Below are 16,176 nucleotides of genomic sequence, written 5' to 3' on the forward strand. Positions count from 1 at the left end.
CCCTGATGTCACCATTCAGAGTACAGACTCAAGGACCTGTAATGGAAATAAAGGGGGGGCACTTATTGGAAATCAGTTTTGTCACCTCTTCCCCCGAAACCCTGAGACAATGAGCCCAGCCACCTTTTATTCACAGTCGCATAAGCACTACACTACAGAATGACCTGCACCCAATCTTGTTTTTGTACAATCTTGTTTGTCCTCATTAACCAAATGATATTATCAATGTATACAAGCAGAAAAGTTGTTTTCCTTCATTTGCAAGGAATCATACAAAACAAAGTGGCACTAATAAAGAAACATTCCAGTGTGGCAACAGAAAGCAAACTAAAAATGCTTTTGCAGTTGATCAAAACTATCCAGCAATATCAAGTTATAGGAAAACTGGTGCTATTAAGAGTAATCCTTCTGTTATGAGATTCAGGTGAGAGCTATGAGAATCAGGAGAGCTATGAGATTCAGGTGAGGGTGAGGGTCACATGACTTGTCAATCCTAGCAGGTATATAACAGGACGGCCTGCCCATTTTTTTCTATTCCCGTATGTTGTCGCCCACAAAGCGCAACTATGCTCAAATTGACAAAGAGGCATGTGCTATTCCCTCTGATGCAGATCTTATATGGGTTTGCACATGTGCCCATCAAGCTGGGTGTGGGAATTATCCCTCTGTGTGTGGTGCTGTCAGGAGGGGGTCATGCAAATGCTGCACGGTGCAGAATGGAAATATTTAGGTGCCATGTTCTATCCATGGATGCAGCTTGCAGAGGGGAAATTCTATCCATGGATGCAGCTTGCAGAGGGGAAATTCTATCCATGGATGCAGCTTGCAGAGGGGAAATTGGAGAGGGCGAGGGAGCATGGGTCCGCTGTGGAGAGTGGAGCGCATTTCTTGTGCACGGGTGCCTGCCTGCAGAAGGAATTTGTGCTGCCGAGCTGTTGCGGAAAATGCCTATGTGGTTGTGTTAACAGGTGTGCAAAGGAGGGGTGCAGAAAGCTAAAGGCAATTTGGCTTGGCCCAGGGCGCCATATTAGCAAAGTCGGAACTCCTTAAGGGCTGGCAACAATGAGATCGCCGTTGTGCCAAAAAAAAAGAGTCCCCAATCCAACACTATCCAAGGAGAGGCGGCTCATGTAGCCCCCTTGCTGTGCGTAAAAGGAGCGCGGTGCCGATGTCCCGATTTGGCGACCTGTCTCTCCCACCACCCTGTTCAGAAAGGATCAGTAGCAGGAGACAAAAAACAAACAACCCAATATCCAGCTGCCTCTCGCATCTATGGGACGTTCCCACGCGGCTGCGAAGCCAGCCCAGCCGCCCGAGCAGAGCGATACACTTCCGCTGCGCCGCCGATTGGCTGTCGCCGCCGCCGCGCCCACTCTGCGGCTTCCTCTCGGCAAAGGCGCGCGCGCGCCACCCGGTCGCCGGTTTTGGCCATGTCGGCGGTGCAGCAGCAGCAGCAGCAGCCGGTTCCGGGCGCCGACCCGGCAGGCCTCCTCCTCCTCCTGCCACGGCCGGCGCTGCTGCTGCTGGGTCCCGCTGGCTCGGGGCGCTCGGCGCTCTCGTTCCGCGCGGCGCTGCTGGGCGCTTCCTCCTCCTCGCGGGCTCGCGCGCTCTTCTTGGCGCCGCGGCCTCTGGAGCGCCTGCCGGCCGGGGGCGCTGATGCAGCCGGAGCCGGAGCCATCCAGGTGGGTGGGCGGGTGGGTAGGTGGGCCAGCAGCCCACCCTTGAGGCCAGATTGCGGCACCGGATTGTGGGCGCGGTGGGTGGGCGACTCCTCCGCAAACGGCGCTCAGCTGAGGGAGTGAATACCGTAACAACAACAAAAATACCTATACAGTATTTATGTGTGTCCCTACTGAGATTAATAAAAGAGCAGCAGTACCAAAATGAATTATTGTGAAAATAAGAATTATTATGGGTGGGTGGGTATCACATTTTGTCCTCATTCAAGGTGCTATTGAAATTTGAAAGAACCAAAGTCCACTGCTGCACCAGTGGACAAATATGGTAATATGGTGCCCTGAGCAAGGACAACATTTGGTGCCCCCCAAAAAATGTTATTTGCATCCCCTCGATTCCGTGCCCTGTGGGGGGACCACCAGTACCAGGTTTAGGGTGCTGCAAGTGTCTCCCCCCCCACAGGGCACAGAGTCGAGGGGATGCAAAATAATAATATTGGGGGGCACCAAATTTTGTCCTTGCTCAGGGTGCCAGTGTGGTGTAGTGGTTAAGAGCGGTAGACTCGTAATCTGGGGGACCGGGTTCGCGTCTCCACTCCTCCACATGCAGCTGCTGGGTGACCTTGGGCTAGTCACACTTCTCTGAAGTCTCTCAGCCCCACTCACCTCACAGAGTGTTTGTTGTGGGGGAGGAAGGGAAAGGAGAAGGTTAGCCGCTTTGAGACTCCGGGTAGTGAAAAGCGGGATATCAAATCCAAACTCCTTCTTCTTCTTCAAAGTAATATGCAAGTGAGGCAACCACTGCCCTGGCCTGTAGTGTGGCTTATTCATTCCTACAAATTGGCCATTAACACTCTTCCCTTTCCCTCCCTAGAGAATCCACTTCCTGTACCCGCCATCATTCCGGGAGCTGCTTCAGCTGGTGGCCTCACTGCATGAAACCTTTTCCTGCTCCCTCTCCCTAGTCGTTCTGGATGGCTTGGAGGAATACTTGGGCAGTTGCTCCAGCCCAGCGATGGCAGCTCAGCTTGTGGCCTTGCTGCTGGACACAGCGAACCATTTCAGCCAGAAGCTCCCCGTGGAGTCTGCTGCAGGCTGCAAGCTTGTCGTTTCCATGAGGCTTTCTGGAGAAGCTGGGGAACAAGCGGAGTATTTCTCGGCAATTGAGCGCTACTTCCCAGCCCAGTGCTGGCTGCATCCGAGCACAGAGGATATTGCTGATTCAGGTAGCCAGGGCATCACCAAGCTGATTAGAGCACGTCTCTCCCAGCCGGGCACTAAGGACCAAGAATGGCTGGTGAGATTTGATCCACAAGGAGACATGAGGATTTCTCGGCTTCTGTACGAAGGGGAAGTTGATGGGTGCACAGCTTCAGGGAGCAATCGGCCCCCTGAGGCTTAAGCCCATCCTGTTCTCAGCTCCCAATTTTAGGCCTCTGGTGGTCCTTAGTTGAGTCATTTTTGTGTTCAGGTAATCAACTACCTCTGACCCAAAGACATACATTCACATCCTAGGTGATAACATCTTTCTTACTCCGGTTTGTTGTTTGTTTCTTCCCAACTTTGGGCTGAGAGGTTGCTTTTTTTTTTTTTTTTTACAAGCAGCAAGTTCCAATACTGTACTATAGAGACATTTCAGCTTCCCCATCTGCTCTGCTGCACCTCCGATCGCAAACGTGAAATGTGCCTTTCTCGCTTTGCCAGTTGCAGAGAAAAGCCCTGGAAAGGAAGCAGGGCCCTAAGACACGGCAAACAGAACGCCAAGAGATTAAATATCACACTTCTGATTTTTATTTATTTATTTCATCTTTTTAAAAACCCAGTTGTATGGTGTGAGGGAAATGGTTTTCAGAGCGTGATCTGGGGGAAAGATGTGGACAGTTGCCTATGGAGTGGGTGAGCAAAAGTGCCTCTTGGATTCTTCGCACTGTGTTACCTTGAGCAAATAGAGAGAGATCTCTATCCCCCCCGTTGACCTATTTTATGTTGGTTACACTACAGCAGATAGGGAAAGTGGTGTTGAGTCTTTCACATACAGGCAATTCCCCACTTACATTCTGAGCATTAATGTGCATAAGCAAAATGCACATAAGCAGCAGCAGTGAGAGCTCCTGCACACCGTTTTGGAGCCCTTGGAGTATTTTTTCCCTGGACTTTGGGCTCTGGGGAGGGTCTCCTCGCAAGCCACTAGGACTCTCCCACCATTCCAGGTTAGCACTGAATTATTTAGTTATTTCCCGGCGACACACGTGCGCAGTCGCATGCGAGTCAATCGCACACAAGTGAGGGGCGGGCGGGATGCCCGTATGTCTGTCATGTCTCATGTTTGCTTCCCAGAATAGTCAAAAATATGCCTTGAGTGCAAAAGCCATGTAGCTTTACCTGGATGTAGGGGAAAGCGTGTGTTCAGTTCCCAGCACCACCACATACCCGCACAGGTTAACCTAGAGCACATTTGACTGGGAAGTTCCCCCACAAAACCTTACTGAAAGGCACAGAAGTGGAGCAGGAACCTTACTGCAGGGATTGCAGGGATCCATGCTCTTCCTAGGGAGTTGTGGCCTAGTACATGGCATGCATTCAATGCACGACGATGTGAGAAATCCCTCAGATTCCCCCTGGGTTTGTTCACTGTTGTAAATGTGCTCCTCTGGGGTGAAATATAACACTAGGGGCTTGATTTGGGTACACCGCTCCCATTGCTGCCCTGCACTCGTCCCGGTGCCTGTCTTCATGGTGGATTGGTCGTTTTGGTGCCTCTGTGTTTCAGGGTAGAGAAGCACCATCTGCAGGATCAATTTGCCACATGCTTGCAGCTGTCCAGCCACTAGCCTCCCTGTAAGGCTTTTGGATTGTTGGAAAGCCTTCAAACCAACTTAGCACACAAATGGAGTCCGGCAAGCTTCTGCTGCGCATGTACCTGCTGTGCGTTTTCACTTGCTTCTCCTGTGCCATCCGCAGAGTCTCGTCGCGCAACGTTGTGTGTGCATGCCAGCAATTATAGACGACAGAGTCCAGCTTCTTTTCCTAATCTAGAAGCTTTATTTACAAGGCATAAATTACATTCCAGGAGACACACACGACATTTTAGCCTTCTCCTTTCTCCTGCCAAAAACAAAAGAGAAAGATACAGAAACAACAAGTATCACATTACACAGAGTCTTCCAGCGATGCTTTTCCTTTTGTGGGCGGGGCGACCTGGTTGAGCTTGTTAACTCTGAAAGCTCCAAACCTCTACGCTCCCCACCACCTTCTCTCAACCAAGGGTATTTGTGACTGGTCAGTAGTTCTCCCAGTCTAAGATGTCCAGGGCCACTTCCTTTAGGAGTGGCAGCTCCATCACCTCTTTCAAGGCAGCAGGGAACAGCTCCAGGGCATCATTCGCCATGCTTTTTGCCCAGCCACCCCTCTGCTAGAATCAGTAAGCCACACAACCCGCAATAACTGTATGGTGGACAAAGAAATCCCAACTAAGTCATAGAAAGTGTTTCTATATGCAATAGCAGCGGCCCGAATACCGGTAGCAAAAGGTTGGAAAGATCAGGAACTTCCAGAATGGCAGAGTAAGCTACAAGAATACGCTGAAATGGCCTTGTTAACTAACAATCATAGAGGAAATTCCAAGCAGAAATTTGTGGGGAAATGGGATATATATTCGAGATATGTGGGGGGGGAAATATAACGACAGCTTTGCTTCCATGCCAGCTTTTGAGTGTAAATAACGAGTTGGGAAATTCTAGACGTATAATGTGCTAAGAATGTACTGGTGAATATATATATATATATGTGTGTGTGTGTGTGTGTTTATTGTTTGGATTACATTCTGCTGTACAAAAGGTAGATGCAAAGGGATGTGACAGGAAGTCAGATTTGTGGAATTTTTTTGGTATGGTGGTGGAATATGAAGATATGCATGTTTTTTTGGGTTTTTTTCCTATCAAACAAAATTTATTTGCATGTAAAACAAACATGTTATTTGAAGTACCATCAAAAAATGTAAAAATGCAGTCTAGTCCTTCCCCACCTCCTCAGTCACCAGAAGCAGTATTTACACAATGGTTCACAAATTAAGAGTAAAGGACCTACCATGTACATGAAAAGAATCAATCTTAATCTCAGGTGAAGTACCTTCACCTGAGATTAACAGGTTTGATTCTTTCCTATTTTCTGTTTGTCTTTACAATACTAAAAGATGTAGGGTATTGTGAACAAATAAATGCACTTTTAGAAGTAAACATGAGATATTTTAACATAGAAAAGGGTTGTGTGGTACTGGTATGTGTACTCCCAATTTTAATTTGTGGAAGATATGCATGTTTATGTTTATCAGCATGCATATATATATATATATATATATATATATATATATATATATGCTTTTTATTTTTCCCTCCCCTCTCCTTTTTCCTTTTTTTATTTGCTTTTCCCCTTCCCTTTCTTTTTTGAAAGGGAATCATTTTGTAACGTTATACGATAGTAGTTGGATTAAGATGCTCTTCTTTGTTAAATTAAAATAATCAATTAAAAAAAATAGAAACAATAAGCCACACCACCCACAATAACTACTGCCAACTGGATACTAGAGGGTTCGATGCAAGCTGCAAAAGGAGCCACGTTTGCACACAGCAGGCACGGTTGGGTGCACTAACCAGAGCTTGGTTGGCTTTGGAGCAAGACTTGTACCACTTGAGCACTGCAGGAATTTGGACTTCAGCACCAGGAAGTCGTCGTGTTCCCCTCTCTGCTCCTTATATCTGCTTAGTCTTAAAACAATCTCAGCAATATGTAGCATTATGTCCCAGTCGCCGGTTCTGTAATTGGGTGCATGATGAACTGGAAGGAGATTCTACACCCTGTTACAGGTAGGTAGCCGTGTTGGTCTGCCATAGTCAAAACAAAATAAATAAATAAATCCTTCCAGTAGCACCTTAGAGACCAACTAAGTTTGTTATTGGTATGAGCGTTCGTGTGTATCTGAAGAAGTGTGCATGCACACGAAAGCTAATAATAATAATCATATTTATTATTTGTACCCCGGCCATCTGGCTGGATTTCCCCAGCCACTCTGGGCGGCTTCCAACAGAAATCAGATACAAAAATATCACACATTAAAAACTTCCCTAAAAAGGGCTGCCTTCAGGTATTTTCTGAATGTCAGGTAGTTGTTTATTTCCTTGACCTGTGATGGGAGGGCATTCCACAGGGCGGGCGCCACTACCGAGAAGGCCCTCTGCCTGGTTCCTTGTAGCTTTGCTTCTCGCAGTGAGAAGGCCCTCGGCGCTGGATCTCAGTGTCCGGGCTGAATGATGGGGGTGGAGACGCTCCTTCAGGTATACAGGACCAAGAACAAACTTAGTTGGTCTCTAAGGTGCTACTGGAAGGATTTTTTTTAATTTTTTTTATTCTACACCCTGTAATTTCTGCTGTGTTTCCGATGGTGGCTTGAGCTGTTTTGCATCCCACCATGTGCATCTCATTGTAAAGGTAAAAAGGTAAAGGACCCCTGAATGGTTAAGTCCAGGCAAAGGTGACTATGGGGTTGTGGCGCTCATCTCGCTTTCAGGCCGAGGGAGCCAGCAGTTGTCCACAGACAGCTTCCTGGGTCATGTGGCCAGCATGACTAAACTGCTTCTGGCGCAACGGAACACTGCGGCGGAAACCAGAGCGCACGGAAACACCGTTTACCTTCCCGCCACAGTGGTACCTATTTATCTACTTGCACTGGCGTGCTTTCGAACTGCTAGGTTGGCAGGAGCTGGGACAGCAACGGGAGTTCACCCCGTTGCAGGGATTCAAACCGCCGACCTTCTGATCAGCAAGCCCAAGAGGCTCAGTGGTTTAGACCACAGCGCCACCCGCGTCCCATTGTACTGGAACCACAGACACAGGAAGGGGGACTGTTGTAGGTTTCACGCCCCTCTTCACCAGATGCAGCCCCATAGCTTCCCCAGAAACAACATGTGAGCTCCACTCCCCCAACAGACGATTGGATTCAAGCCATTTTCTTTTCTCAAAGGGCCTGCGGTTCTAAAGGCAGTTCTGGCGAAATATTGGGGCGGCCAGGGAAACTTTCTTGGAAGGTGAGGCCTGAGCTGCAACAGACCACAGCTGGGCTTAAGCTGCCTGTTTGGACGGGACTCATGAGCCAGGCCAAAGCAGAGCTGCAGGGGACCATTGCAATGCAACCCCCCCCCCAGCCCTCCCAAGCATCTCATGGAACAGGGAAAAGGGCCTCCCCTCTCCCAGAAACAAGGGCCTATACAGGTTCTGTTCTGGATCTCGTCCAACATTTTTTAAAAGGTAAGTCGTATAATGCTTTTCAAAAATACAACAAAGAGGTAGGTTTCCTTGCCTCTTCTGGAAGAAGCTTCCACAGTTTGCAGCTGTTCCAAACGGCTGCTGTTTGCACCCATTGCAAAGTCAGTAAAGGTAGGGTTGTCATATTCCCCAAAGTGAAAATCTGCACAAAATTGTTGGGACTTTTGGGGGGGCGGGTTGTTGAGCTTTATTTGGGAACATCTCCCCCAAATATGGTATTGTGGTTTTTTTTTTATCTCCCTACTTGCCATACGTCCAAGTTTCCCAAGCAAAAACCCACCCAGATTTATTTATTTTTGCAGTCCGATTCCCGGATATGTCCAGGAAAACCCGAATGTATGGCAGACCTGGTAAAGGCAACAGTGCTGCTGTCATAGACGCAACACCCAGGACATTTCTCTGGCAATCACACATATAGTACATGATGCCTGCTTCCTGGGTCCCCCCCCCCATTCCTTTTTAATACCTGGAAATGTTATCTGGGCAACCACAGTTTCTGGGAGTTGACCATACGCCTGCATTGCTGTGAGATGTTGATCCGGAAGCTTTTGTGACTTGGCCAGACCTTTTGTTCCAAGGGTGATTTCACAGGGCAAACCTAGATCTGCTCCTGTCCATCAATCCTCACTACTCCCTGACCAAGCAGACTTATACGATATGTGTGCTTGCAGACATCTGTATTGCACCTTTAGGTTTACATTGTAGCACAGTGCACACTTAAAATAATGTAGTGCACACTTAGAATAATTTAGTAAAATACTCGTGCGCAGAGGAGAACCTCAGCACCTGCAAGAAAGTTGAACCCAACTGAACTCTTGGGTCTTGGTAAGTTGAGAATTTGGATCAAAAGGCTGCTTATTTTGTCTTCTCCCTCCCTTACTTGCTTCTCTTTCTCAACTAAAAAGCCCACAAACTTTCGCTCATAGGGGAGCTACCATCATATGGCGGTAGCTGCTGACATCTCAGATGGAGTCTCTGTGCCTAGGACAGGGGTCAGCAACCTTTTTCAGCTGTGGGCCGGTCCACCATCCCTCAGACCGTGTGGTGGGCCAGACTATATATATTGGGGGGGGGGAGAACAAATTCCTATGCCCCACAAATAACCCAGAGTGCAGAGATGCATTTTAAATAAAAGGACATTCTACTCATGTAAAAACACACTGATTCCCAGACCGTCCGCAGGCTGGATTGAGAAGGCGATTGGGCCGCATCCGGTCCATGGGCTTTAGGTTGCCTACCCCTGGCCTAGGATCTAGCAGGACAGCATCTAACGCAGGGGTAGGCAACCTAAGACCCGGGGGCCGCATGCGGCCCAGTCGCCTTCTCAATCCGGCCCACAGACGGTCTGGGAATCAGTGCGTTTTTACATGACTGGAATGTGTCCTTTTATTTAAAATGTATCTCTGGGTTATTTGTGGGGCCTGCCTGGTGTTTTTACATGAGTAGAATGTGTGCTTTTATTTACAATGCATCTCTGGGTTATTTGTGAGGCATAGGAATTTGTTCTTTTTTCTTTCCCCAAAATATAGTCTGGCCCACCACATGGTCTGAGGGATGGTGGACCGGCCCACGGCTGAAAAAGGTTGCTGACCCCTGATCTAACGCAAAGATCAGACCTGACCCCCCCCCCCCCCCCGCCTGCAAGTCAAGCACCAAGAAGAATCCAGCTCCTACCTTGCCTTGCATGGCAGGAACCTCAACCCTCCCTCTCCATCCTCATGCACGCCTTTCACACTCGACAGATGGTGAGGGTTTGCATGCATCTCCATGCCTCAGCACTGCCAAGCATGCAGCAGATGGTGGCACCGGTCCGCTGAAAGCACCAGCATTTAGTAACTGCTAAATGTTTTAATTAAGCCCCTTGTTGCCTGCCCCTCATGTCTCAAAATGACCTCCGAAACACAAAGTCAGAATGAAGACAGGTGAACTATGTATATGCGCAGGAGGGCAACCTGCGTGCCTGGAGAGGGGCAAGGAAAAATCCCAAGGAATTGCACTCAAGGGCAACTCTCCAGTGAGAAGAGAGTTACAGACGGTGCTTTTTCTTTAAAAAAAAGGGGGGGGGGAGGTGCTAGAACTCACCTTGAATGCCTCCCTTGTTTTCTTATGATGGCAATGATGCCCACCTGAGAGGTGCCAGAACTGAATTCCTGTGAGTTCCAGCTGGGGGAAAAACCCTGGTTACAGCATTTGGGGCTTCTTAGTTCGTTAAAAAAGGCAACTGGGCATGATTAAGGCACATTAAGATTTTTCGTGGCATGGAGAAAATGCTCCAATTGCCTTAAGGTCAGCCCTGATGAGACTGTGTAGGGGTTGGACTGACAAGCCCTGCACCTTCTAGGTCCCTGATGTCACCATTCAGAGTACAGACTCAAGGACTTGCAATGGAAATAAAGGGGGGGGGGCACTTATTGGAAATCAGTTTTGTCACCTCTTCCCCCGAAACCCTGAGACAATGAGCCCAGCCACCTTTTATTCACAGTCGCATAAGCACTACACTGCAGCATGGCCAGCACCCAATGTTGTTTTTGTACAGTCTTGTTTGTCCTCAGTAACCAAAATTATATTATCAATGTATACAAGCAGAAAAGTTGTTTTCCTTCATTTGCAAGGAATCATACAAAACAAAGTGGCACTAATAAAGAAACATTCCAGTGTGGCAACAGAAAGCAAACTACAAATGCTTTTGCAGTTGATCAAAACTATCCAGCAATATCAAGTTATAGGAAAACTGGTGCTATTAAGAGTAATCCTTGTGTTATGAGATTCAGGTGAGAGCTATGAGAATCAGAAGAGCTATGAGATTCAGGTGAGGGTGAGGGTCACATGACTTGTCAATCCCAGCAGGTATATAACAGGACGGCCCGGCCTGCCCAGGCCTCCGGCCTGCCCAGGCCTCCGGCCTGCCCAGGCCTCCGGCCTGCCCAGGCCTCCGGCCTGCCCAGGCCTCCGGCCTGCCCAGGCCTCCGGCCTGCCCAGGCCTCCGGCCTGCCCAGGCCTCCGGCCTGCCCAGGCCTCCGGCCTGCCCAGGCCTCCGGCCTGCCCAGGCCTCCGGCCTGCCCAGGCCTCCGGCCTGCCCAGGCCTCCGGCCTGCCCAGGCCTCCGGCCTGCCCAGGCCTCCGGCCTGCCCAGGCCTCCGGCCTGCCCAGGCCTCCGGCCTGCCCAGGCCTCCGGCCTGCCCAGGCCTCCGGCCTGCCCAGGCCTCCGGCCTGCCCAGGCCTCCGGCCTGCCCAGGCCTCCGGCCTGCCCAGGCCTCCGGCCTGCCCAGGCCTCCGGCCTGCCCAGGCCTCCGGCCTGCCCAGGCCTCCGGCCTGCCCAGGCCTCCGGCCTGCCCAGGCCTCCGGCCTGCCCAGGCCTCCGGCCTGCCCAGGCCTCCGGCCTGCCCAGGCCTCCGGCCTGCCCAGGCCTCCGGCCTGCCCAGGCCTCCGGCCTGCCCAGGCCTCCGGCCTGCCCAGGCCTCCGGCCTGCCCAGGCCTCCGGCCTGCCCAGGCCTCCGGCCTGCCCAGGCCTCCGGCCTGCCCAGGCCTCCGGCCTGCCCAGGCCTCCGGCCTGCCCAGGCCTCCGGCCTGCCCAGGCCTCCGGCCTGCCCAGGCCTCCGGCCTGCCCAGGCCTCCGGCCTGCCCAGGCCTCCGGCCTGCCCAGGCCTCCGGCCTGCCCAGGCCTCCGGCCTGCCCAGGCCTCCGGCCTGCCCAGGCCTCCGGCCTGCCCAGGCCTCCGGCCTGCCCAGGCCTCCGGCCTGCCCAGGCCTCCGGCCTGCCCAGGCCTCCGGCCTGCCCAGGCCTCCGGCCTGCCCAGGCCTCCGGCCTGCCCATTCTTTTCTATTCCCGTATGTTGTCGCCCACAAAGCGCAACTATGCTCAAATTGACAAAGAGGCATGTGCTATTCCCTCTGATGCAGATCTTATATGGGTTTGCACATGTGCCCATCAAGCTGGGTGTGGGAATTATCCCTCTGTGTGTGGTGCTGTCAGGAGGGGGTCATGCAAATGCTGCACGGTGCAGAATGGAAATATTTAGGTGCCATGTTCTATCCATGGATGCAGCTTGCAGAGGGGAAATTCTATCCATGGATGCAGCTTGCAGAGGGGAAATTGGAGAGGGCGAGGGAGCATGGGTCCGCTGTGGAGAGTGGAGCGCATTTCTTGTGCACGGGTGCCTGCCTGCAGAAGGAATTTGTGCTGCCGAGCTGTTGCGGAAAATGCCTATGTGGTTGTGTTAACAGGTGTGCAAAGGAGGGGTGCAGAAGCTAAAGGCAATTTTGGCTTGGCCCAGGGCGCCATATTAGCAAAGTCGGAACTCCTTAAGGGCTGGCAACAATGAGATCGCCGTTGTGCCAAAAAAAGAGAGTCCCCAATCCAACACTATCCAAGGAGAGGCGGCTCATGTAGCCCCCTTGCTGTGCGTAAAAGGAGCGCGGTGCCGATGTCCCGATTTGGCGACCTGTCTCTCCCACCACCCTGTTCAGAAAGGATCAGTAGCAGGAGACAAAAAAAAAAACACCCCCGAATCCAGCTGCCTCTCGCATCTATGGGACGTTCCCACGCGGCTGCGAAGCCAGCCCAGCCGCCCGAGCAGAGCGATACACTTCCGCCGCGCCGCCGATTGGCTGTCGCCGCCGCCGCGCCCACTCTGTGGCTTCCCCTCGGCAAAGCCGCGCGCGCGCCACCCGGTCGCCGGTTTTGGCCATGTCGGCGGTGCAGCAGCAGCAGCAGCAGCAGCCGGTTCCGGGCGCCGACCCGGCAGGCCTCCTCCTCCTCCTGCCGCGGCCGGCGCTGCTGCTGCTGGGTCCCGCTGGCTCGGGGCGCTCGGCGCTCTCGTTCCGCGCGGCGCTGCTGGGCGCTTCCTCCTCCTCGCGGGCTCGCGCGCTCTTCTTGGCGCCGCGGCCTCTGGAGCGCCTGCCGGCCGGGGGCGCTGATGCAGCCGGAGCCGGAGCCATCCAGGTGGGTGGGCGGGTGGGTAGGTGGGCCAGCAGCCCACCCTTGAGGCCAGATTGCGGCACCGGATTGTGGGCGCGGTGGGTGGGCGACTCCTCCGCAAACGGCGCTCAGCTGAGGGAGTGAATACCGTAACAACAACAAAAATACCTATACAGTATTTATGTGTGTCCCTACTGAGATTAATAAAAGAGCAGCAGTACCAAAATGAATTATTGTGAAAATAAGAATTATTATGGGTGGGTGGGTATCACATTTTGTCCTCATTCAAGGTGCTATTGAAATTTGAAAGACCAAAGTCCACTGCTGCACCAGTGGACAAATATGGTAATATGGTGCCCTGAGCAAGGACAACATTTGGTGCCCCCCCAAAAATGTTATTTTGCATCCCCTCGATTCCGTGCCCTGTGGGGGGACCACCAGTACCAGGTTTAGGGTGCTGCAAGTGTCTCCCCCCCACAGGGCACAGAGTCGAGGGGATGCAAAATAATAATATTGGGGGGGGGCACCAAATTTTGTCCTTGCTCAGGGTGCCAGTGTGGTGTAGTGGTTAAGAGCGGTAGACTCGTAATCTGGGGGACCGGGTTCGCGTCTCCACTCCTCCACATGCAGCTGCTGGGTGACCTTGGGCTAGTCACACTTCTCTGAAGTCTCTCAGCCCCACTCACCTCATAGAGTGTTTGTTGTGGGGGAGGAAGGGAAAGGAGAAGGTTAGCCGCTTTGAGACTCCGGGTAGTGAAAAGCGGGATATCAAATCCAAACTCCTTCTTCTTCAAAGTAATATGCAAGTGAGGCAACCACTGCCCTGGCCTGTAGTGTGGCTTATTCATTCCTACAAATTGGCCATTAACACTCTTCCCTTTCCCTCCCTAGAGAATCCACTTCCTGTACCCGCCATCATTCCAGGAGCTGCTTCAGCTGGTGGCCTCCCTGCATGAAACCTTTTCCTGCTCCCTCTCCCTAGTCGTTCTGGATGGCTTGGAGGAATACTTGGGCAGTTGCTCCAGCCCAGCGATGGCAGCTCAGCTTGTGGCCTTGCTGCTGGACACAGCGAACCATTTCAGCCAGAAGCTCCCCGTGGAGTCTGCTGCAGGCTGCAAGCTTGTCGTTTCCATGAGGCTTTCTGGAGAAGCTGGGGAACAAGCGGAGTATTTCTCGGCAATTGAGCGCTACTTCCCAGCCCAGTGCTGGCTGCATCCGAGCACAGAGGATATTGCTGATTCAGGTAGCCAGGGCATCACCAAGCTGATTAGAGCACGTCTCTCCCAGCCGGGCACTAAGGACCAAGAATGGCTGGTGAGATTTGATCCACAAGGAGACATGAGGATTTCTCGGCTTCTGTACGAAGGGGAAGTTGATGGGTGCACAGCTTCAGGGAGCAATCGGCCCCCTGAGGCTTAAGCCTATCCTGTTCTCAGCTCCCAATTTTAGGCCTCTGGTGGTCCTTAGTTGAGTCATTTTTGTGTTCAGGTAATCAACTACCTCTGACCCAAAGACATACATTCACATCCTAGGTGATAACATCTTTCTTACTCCGGTTTGTTGTTTGTTTCTTCCCAACTTTGGGCTGAGAGGTTGTTTTTTTTTTTTTTACGAGCAGCAAGTTCCAATACTGTACTATAGAGACATTTCAGCTTCCCCATCTGCTCTGCTGCACCTCCGATCGCAAACGTGAAATGTGCCTTTCTCGCTTTGCCAGTTGCAGAGAAAAGCCCTGGAAAGGAAGCAGGGCCCTAAGACACGGCAAACAGAACGCCAAGAGATTAAATATCACACTTCTGATTTTTATTTATTTATTTCATATTTTTAAAAACCCAGTTGTATGGTGTGAGGGAAATGGTTTTCAGAGCGTGATCTGGGGGAGAGATGTGGACAGTTGCCTATGGAGTGGGTGAGCAAAAGTGCCTCTTGGATTCTTCACACTGTGTTACCTTGAGCAAATAAAGAGAGAGAGATCTCTATCCCCCCCGTTGACCTATTTTATGTTGGTTACACTACAGCAGATAGGGAAAGTGGTGTTGAGTCTTTCACATACAGGCAATTCCCCACTTAGGGCTTACATTCTGAGCATTAATGTGCATAAGCAAAATGCACATAAGCAGGGTAAGTACAGTTTCCTGCCCAACAGCTGTTGAGCGGGGTAGCGCAGCAGCAGTGAGAGCTCCTGCACACCGTTTTGGAGCCCTTGGAGTATTTTTTTTCCCTGGACTTTGGGCTCTGGGGAGGGTCTCCTCGCAAGCCACTAGGACTCTCCCACCATTCCAGGTTAGCACTGAATTATTTAGTTATTTCCCGGCGACACACGTGCGCAGTCGCGTGCGAGTCAATCGCACACAAGTGAGGGGCGGGCGGGATGCCTGTATGTCTGTCATGTCTCATGTTTGCTTCCCAGAATAGTCAAAAATATGCCTTGAGTGCAAAAGCCATGTAGCTTTACCTGGATGTAGGGGAAAGCGTGTGTTCAGTTCCCAGCACCACCACATACCCGCACAGGTTAACCTAGAGCACATTTGACTGGGAAGTTCCCCCACAAAACCTTACTGAAAGGCACAGAAGTGGAGCAGGAACCTTACTGCAGGGATTGCAGGGATCCATGCTCTTCCTAGGGAGTTGTGGCCTAGTACATGGCATGCATTCAATGCACGACGATGTGAGAAATCCCTCAGATTCCCCCTGGGTTTGTTCACTGTTGTAAATGTGCTCCTCTGGGGTGAAATATAACACTAGGGGCTTGATTTGGGTACACCGCTCCCATTGCTGCCCTGCACTCGTCCCGGTGCCTGTCTTCATGGTGGATTGGTCGTTTTGGTGCCTCTGTGTTTCAGGGTAGAGAAGCACCATCTGCAGGATCAATTTGCCACATGCTTGCAGCTGTCCAGCCACTAGCCTCCCTGTAAGGCTTTTGGATTGTTGGAAAGCCTTCAAACCAACTTAGCACACAAATGGAGTCCGGCAAGCTTCTGCTGCGCATGTACCTGCTGTGCGTTTTCACTTGCTTCTCCTGTGCCATCCGCAGAGTCTCATCGCGCAACGGTGTGTGTGCATGCCAGCAATTATAGACGACAGAGTCCAGCTTCTTTTCCTAATCTAGAAGCTTTATTTACAAGGCATAAATTACATTCCAGGAGAGACACACGACATTTTAGCCTTCTCCTTTCTCCTGCCAAAAACAAAAGAGAAAGATACAGAAACAACAAGTATCACATTACACAGAGTCTTCCAGCGATGCTTTTCCTTTTGTGGGCGGG

General features: G+C 51.3%; 2 protein-coding genes across 2 annotated transcripts; both read left to right on the forward strand.

The window, feature by feature from the left end:
• Positions 1-1,508: 1,508 nt before the first annotated feature.
• LOC117061106 (ATPase SWSAP1-like) lies at positions 1,509-3,272 on the forward strand (the record flags this gene model as incomplete). The annotated part of the gene is made up of 2 exons (XM_033173793.1): positions 1,509-1,682; positions 2,551-3,272. Coding segments are annotated over 2 exons (702 nt in total), but the record flags the coding sequence as incomplete, so codon positions are not given.
• A 9,488-nt stretch (positions 3,273-12,760) lies between these two features.
• Positions 12,761-14,889, forward strand: LOC117061133 (ATPase SWSAP1-like; the record flags this gene model as incomplete). Its single annotated transcript, XM_033173817.1, has 2 exons — positions 12,761-12,934; positions 13,802-14,889. Coding segments are annotated over 2 exons (702 nt in total), but the record flags the coding sequence as incomplete, so codon positions are not given.
• Positions 14,890-16,176: the final 1,287 nt, after the last annotated feature.

Source organism: Lacerta agilis, chromosome 16 (genome assembly GCF_009819535.1).
Source record: "Lacerta agilis isolate rLacAgi1 chromosome 16, rLacAgi1.pri, whole genome shotgun sequence".
Classification (NCBI taxonomy): domain Eukaryota; kingdom Metazoa; phylum Chordata; class Lepidosauria; order Squamata; family Lacertidae; genus Lacerta; species Lacerta agilis.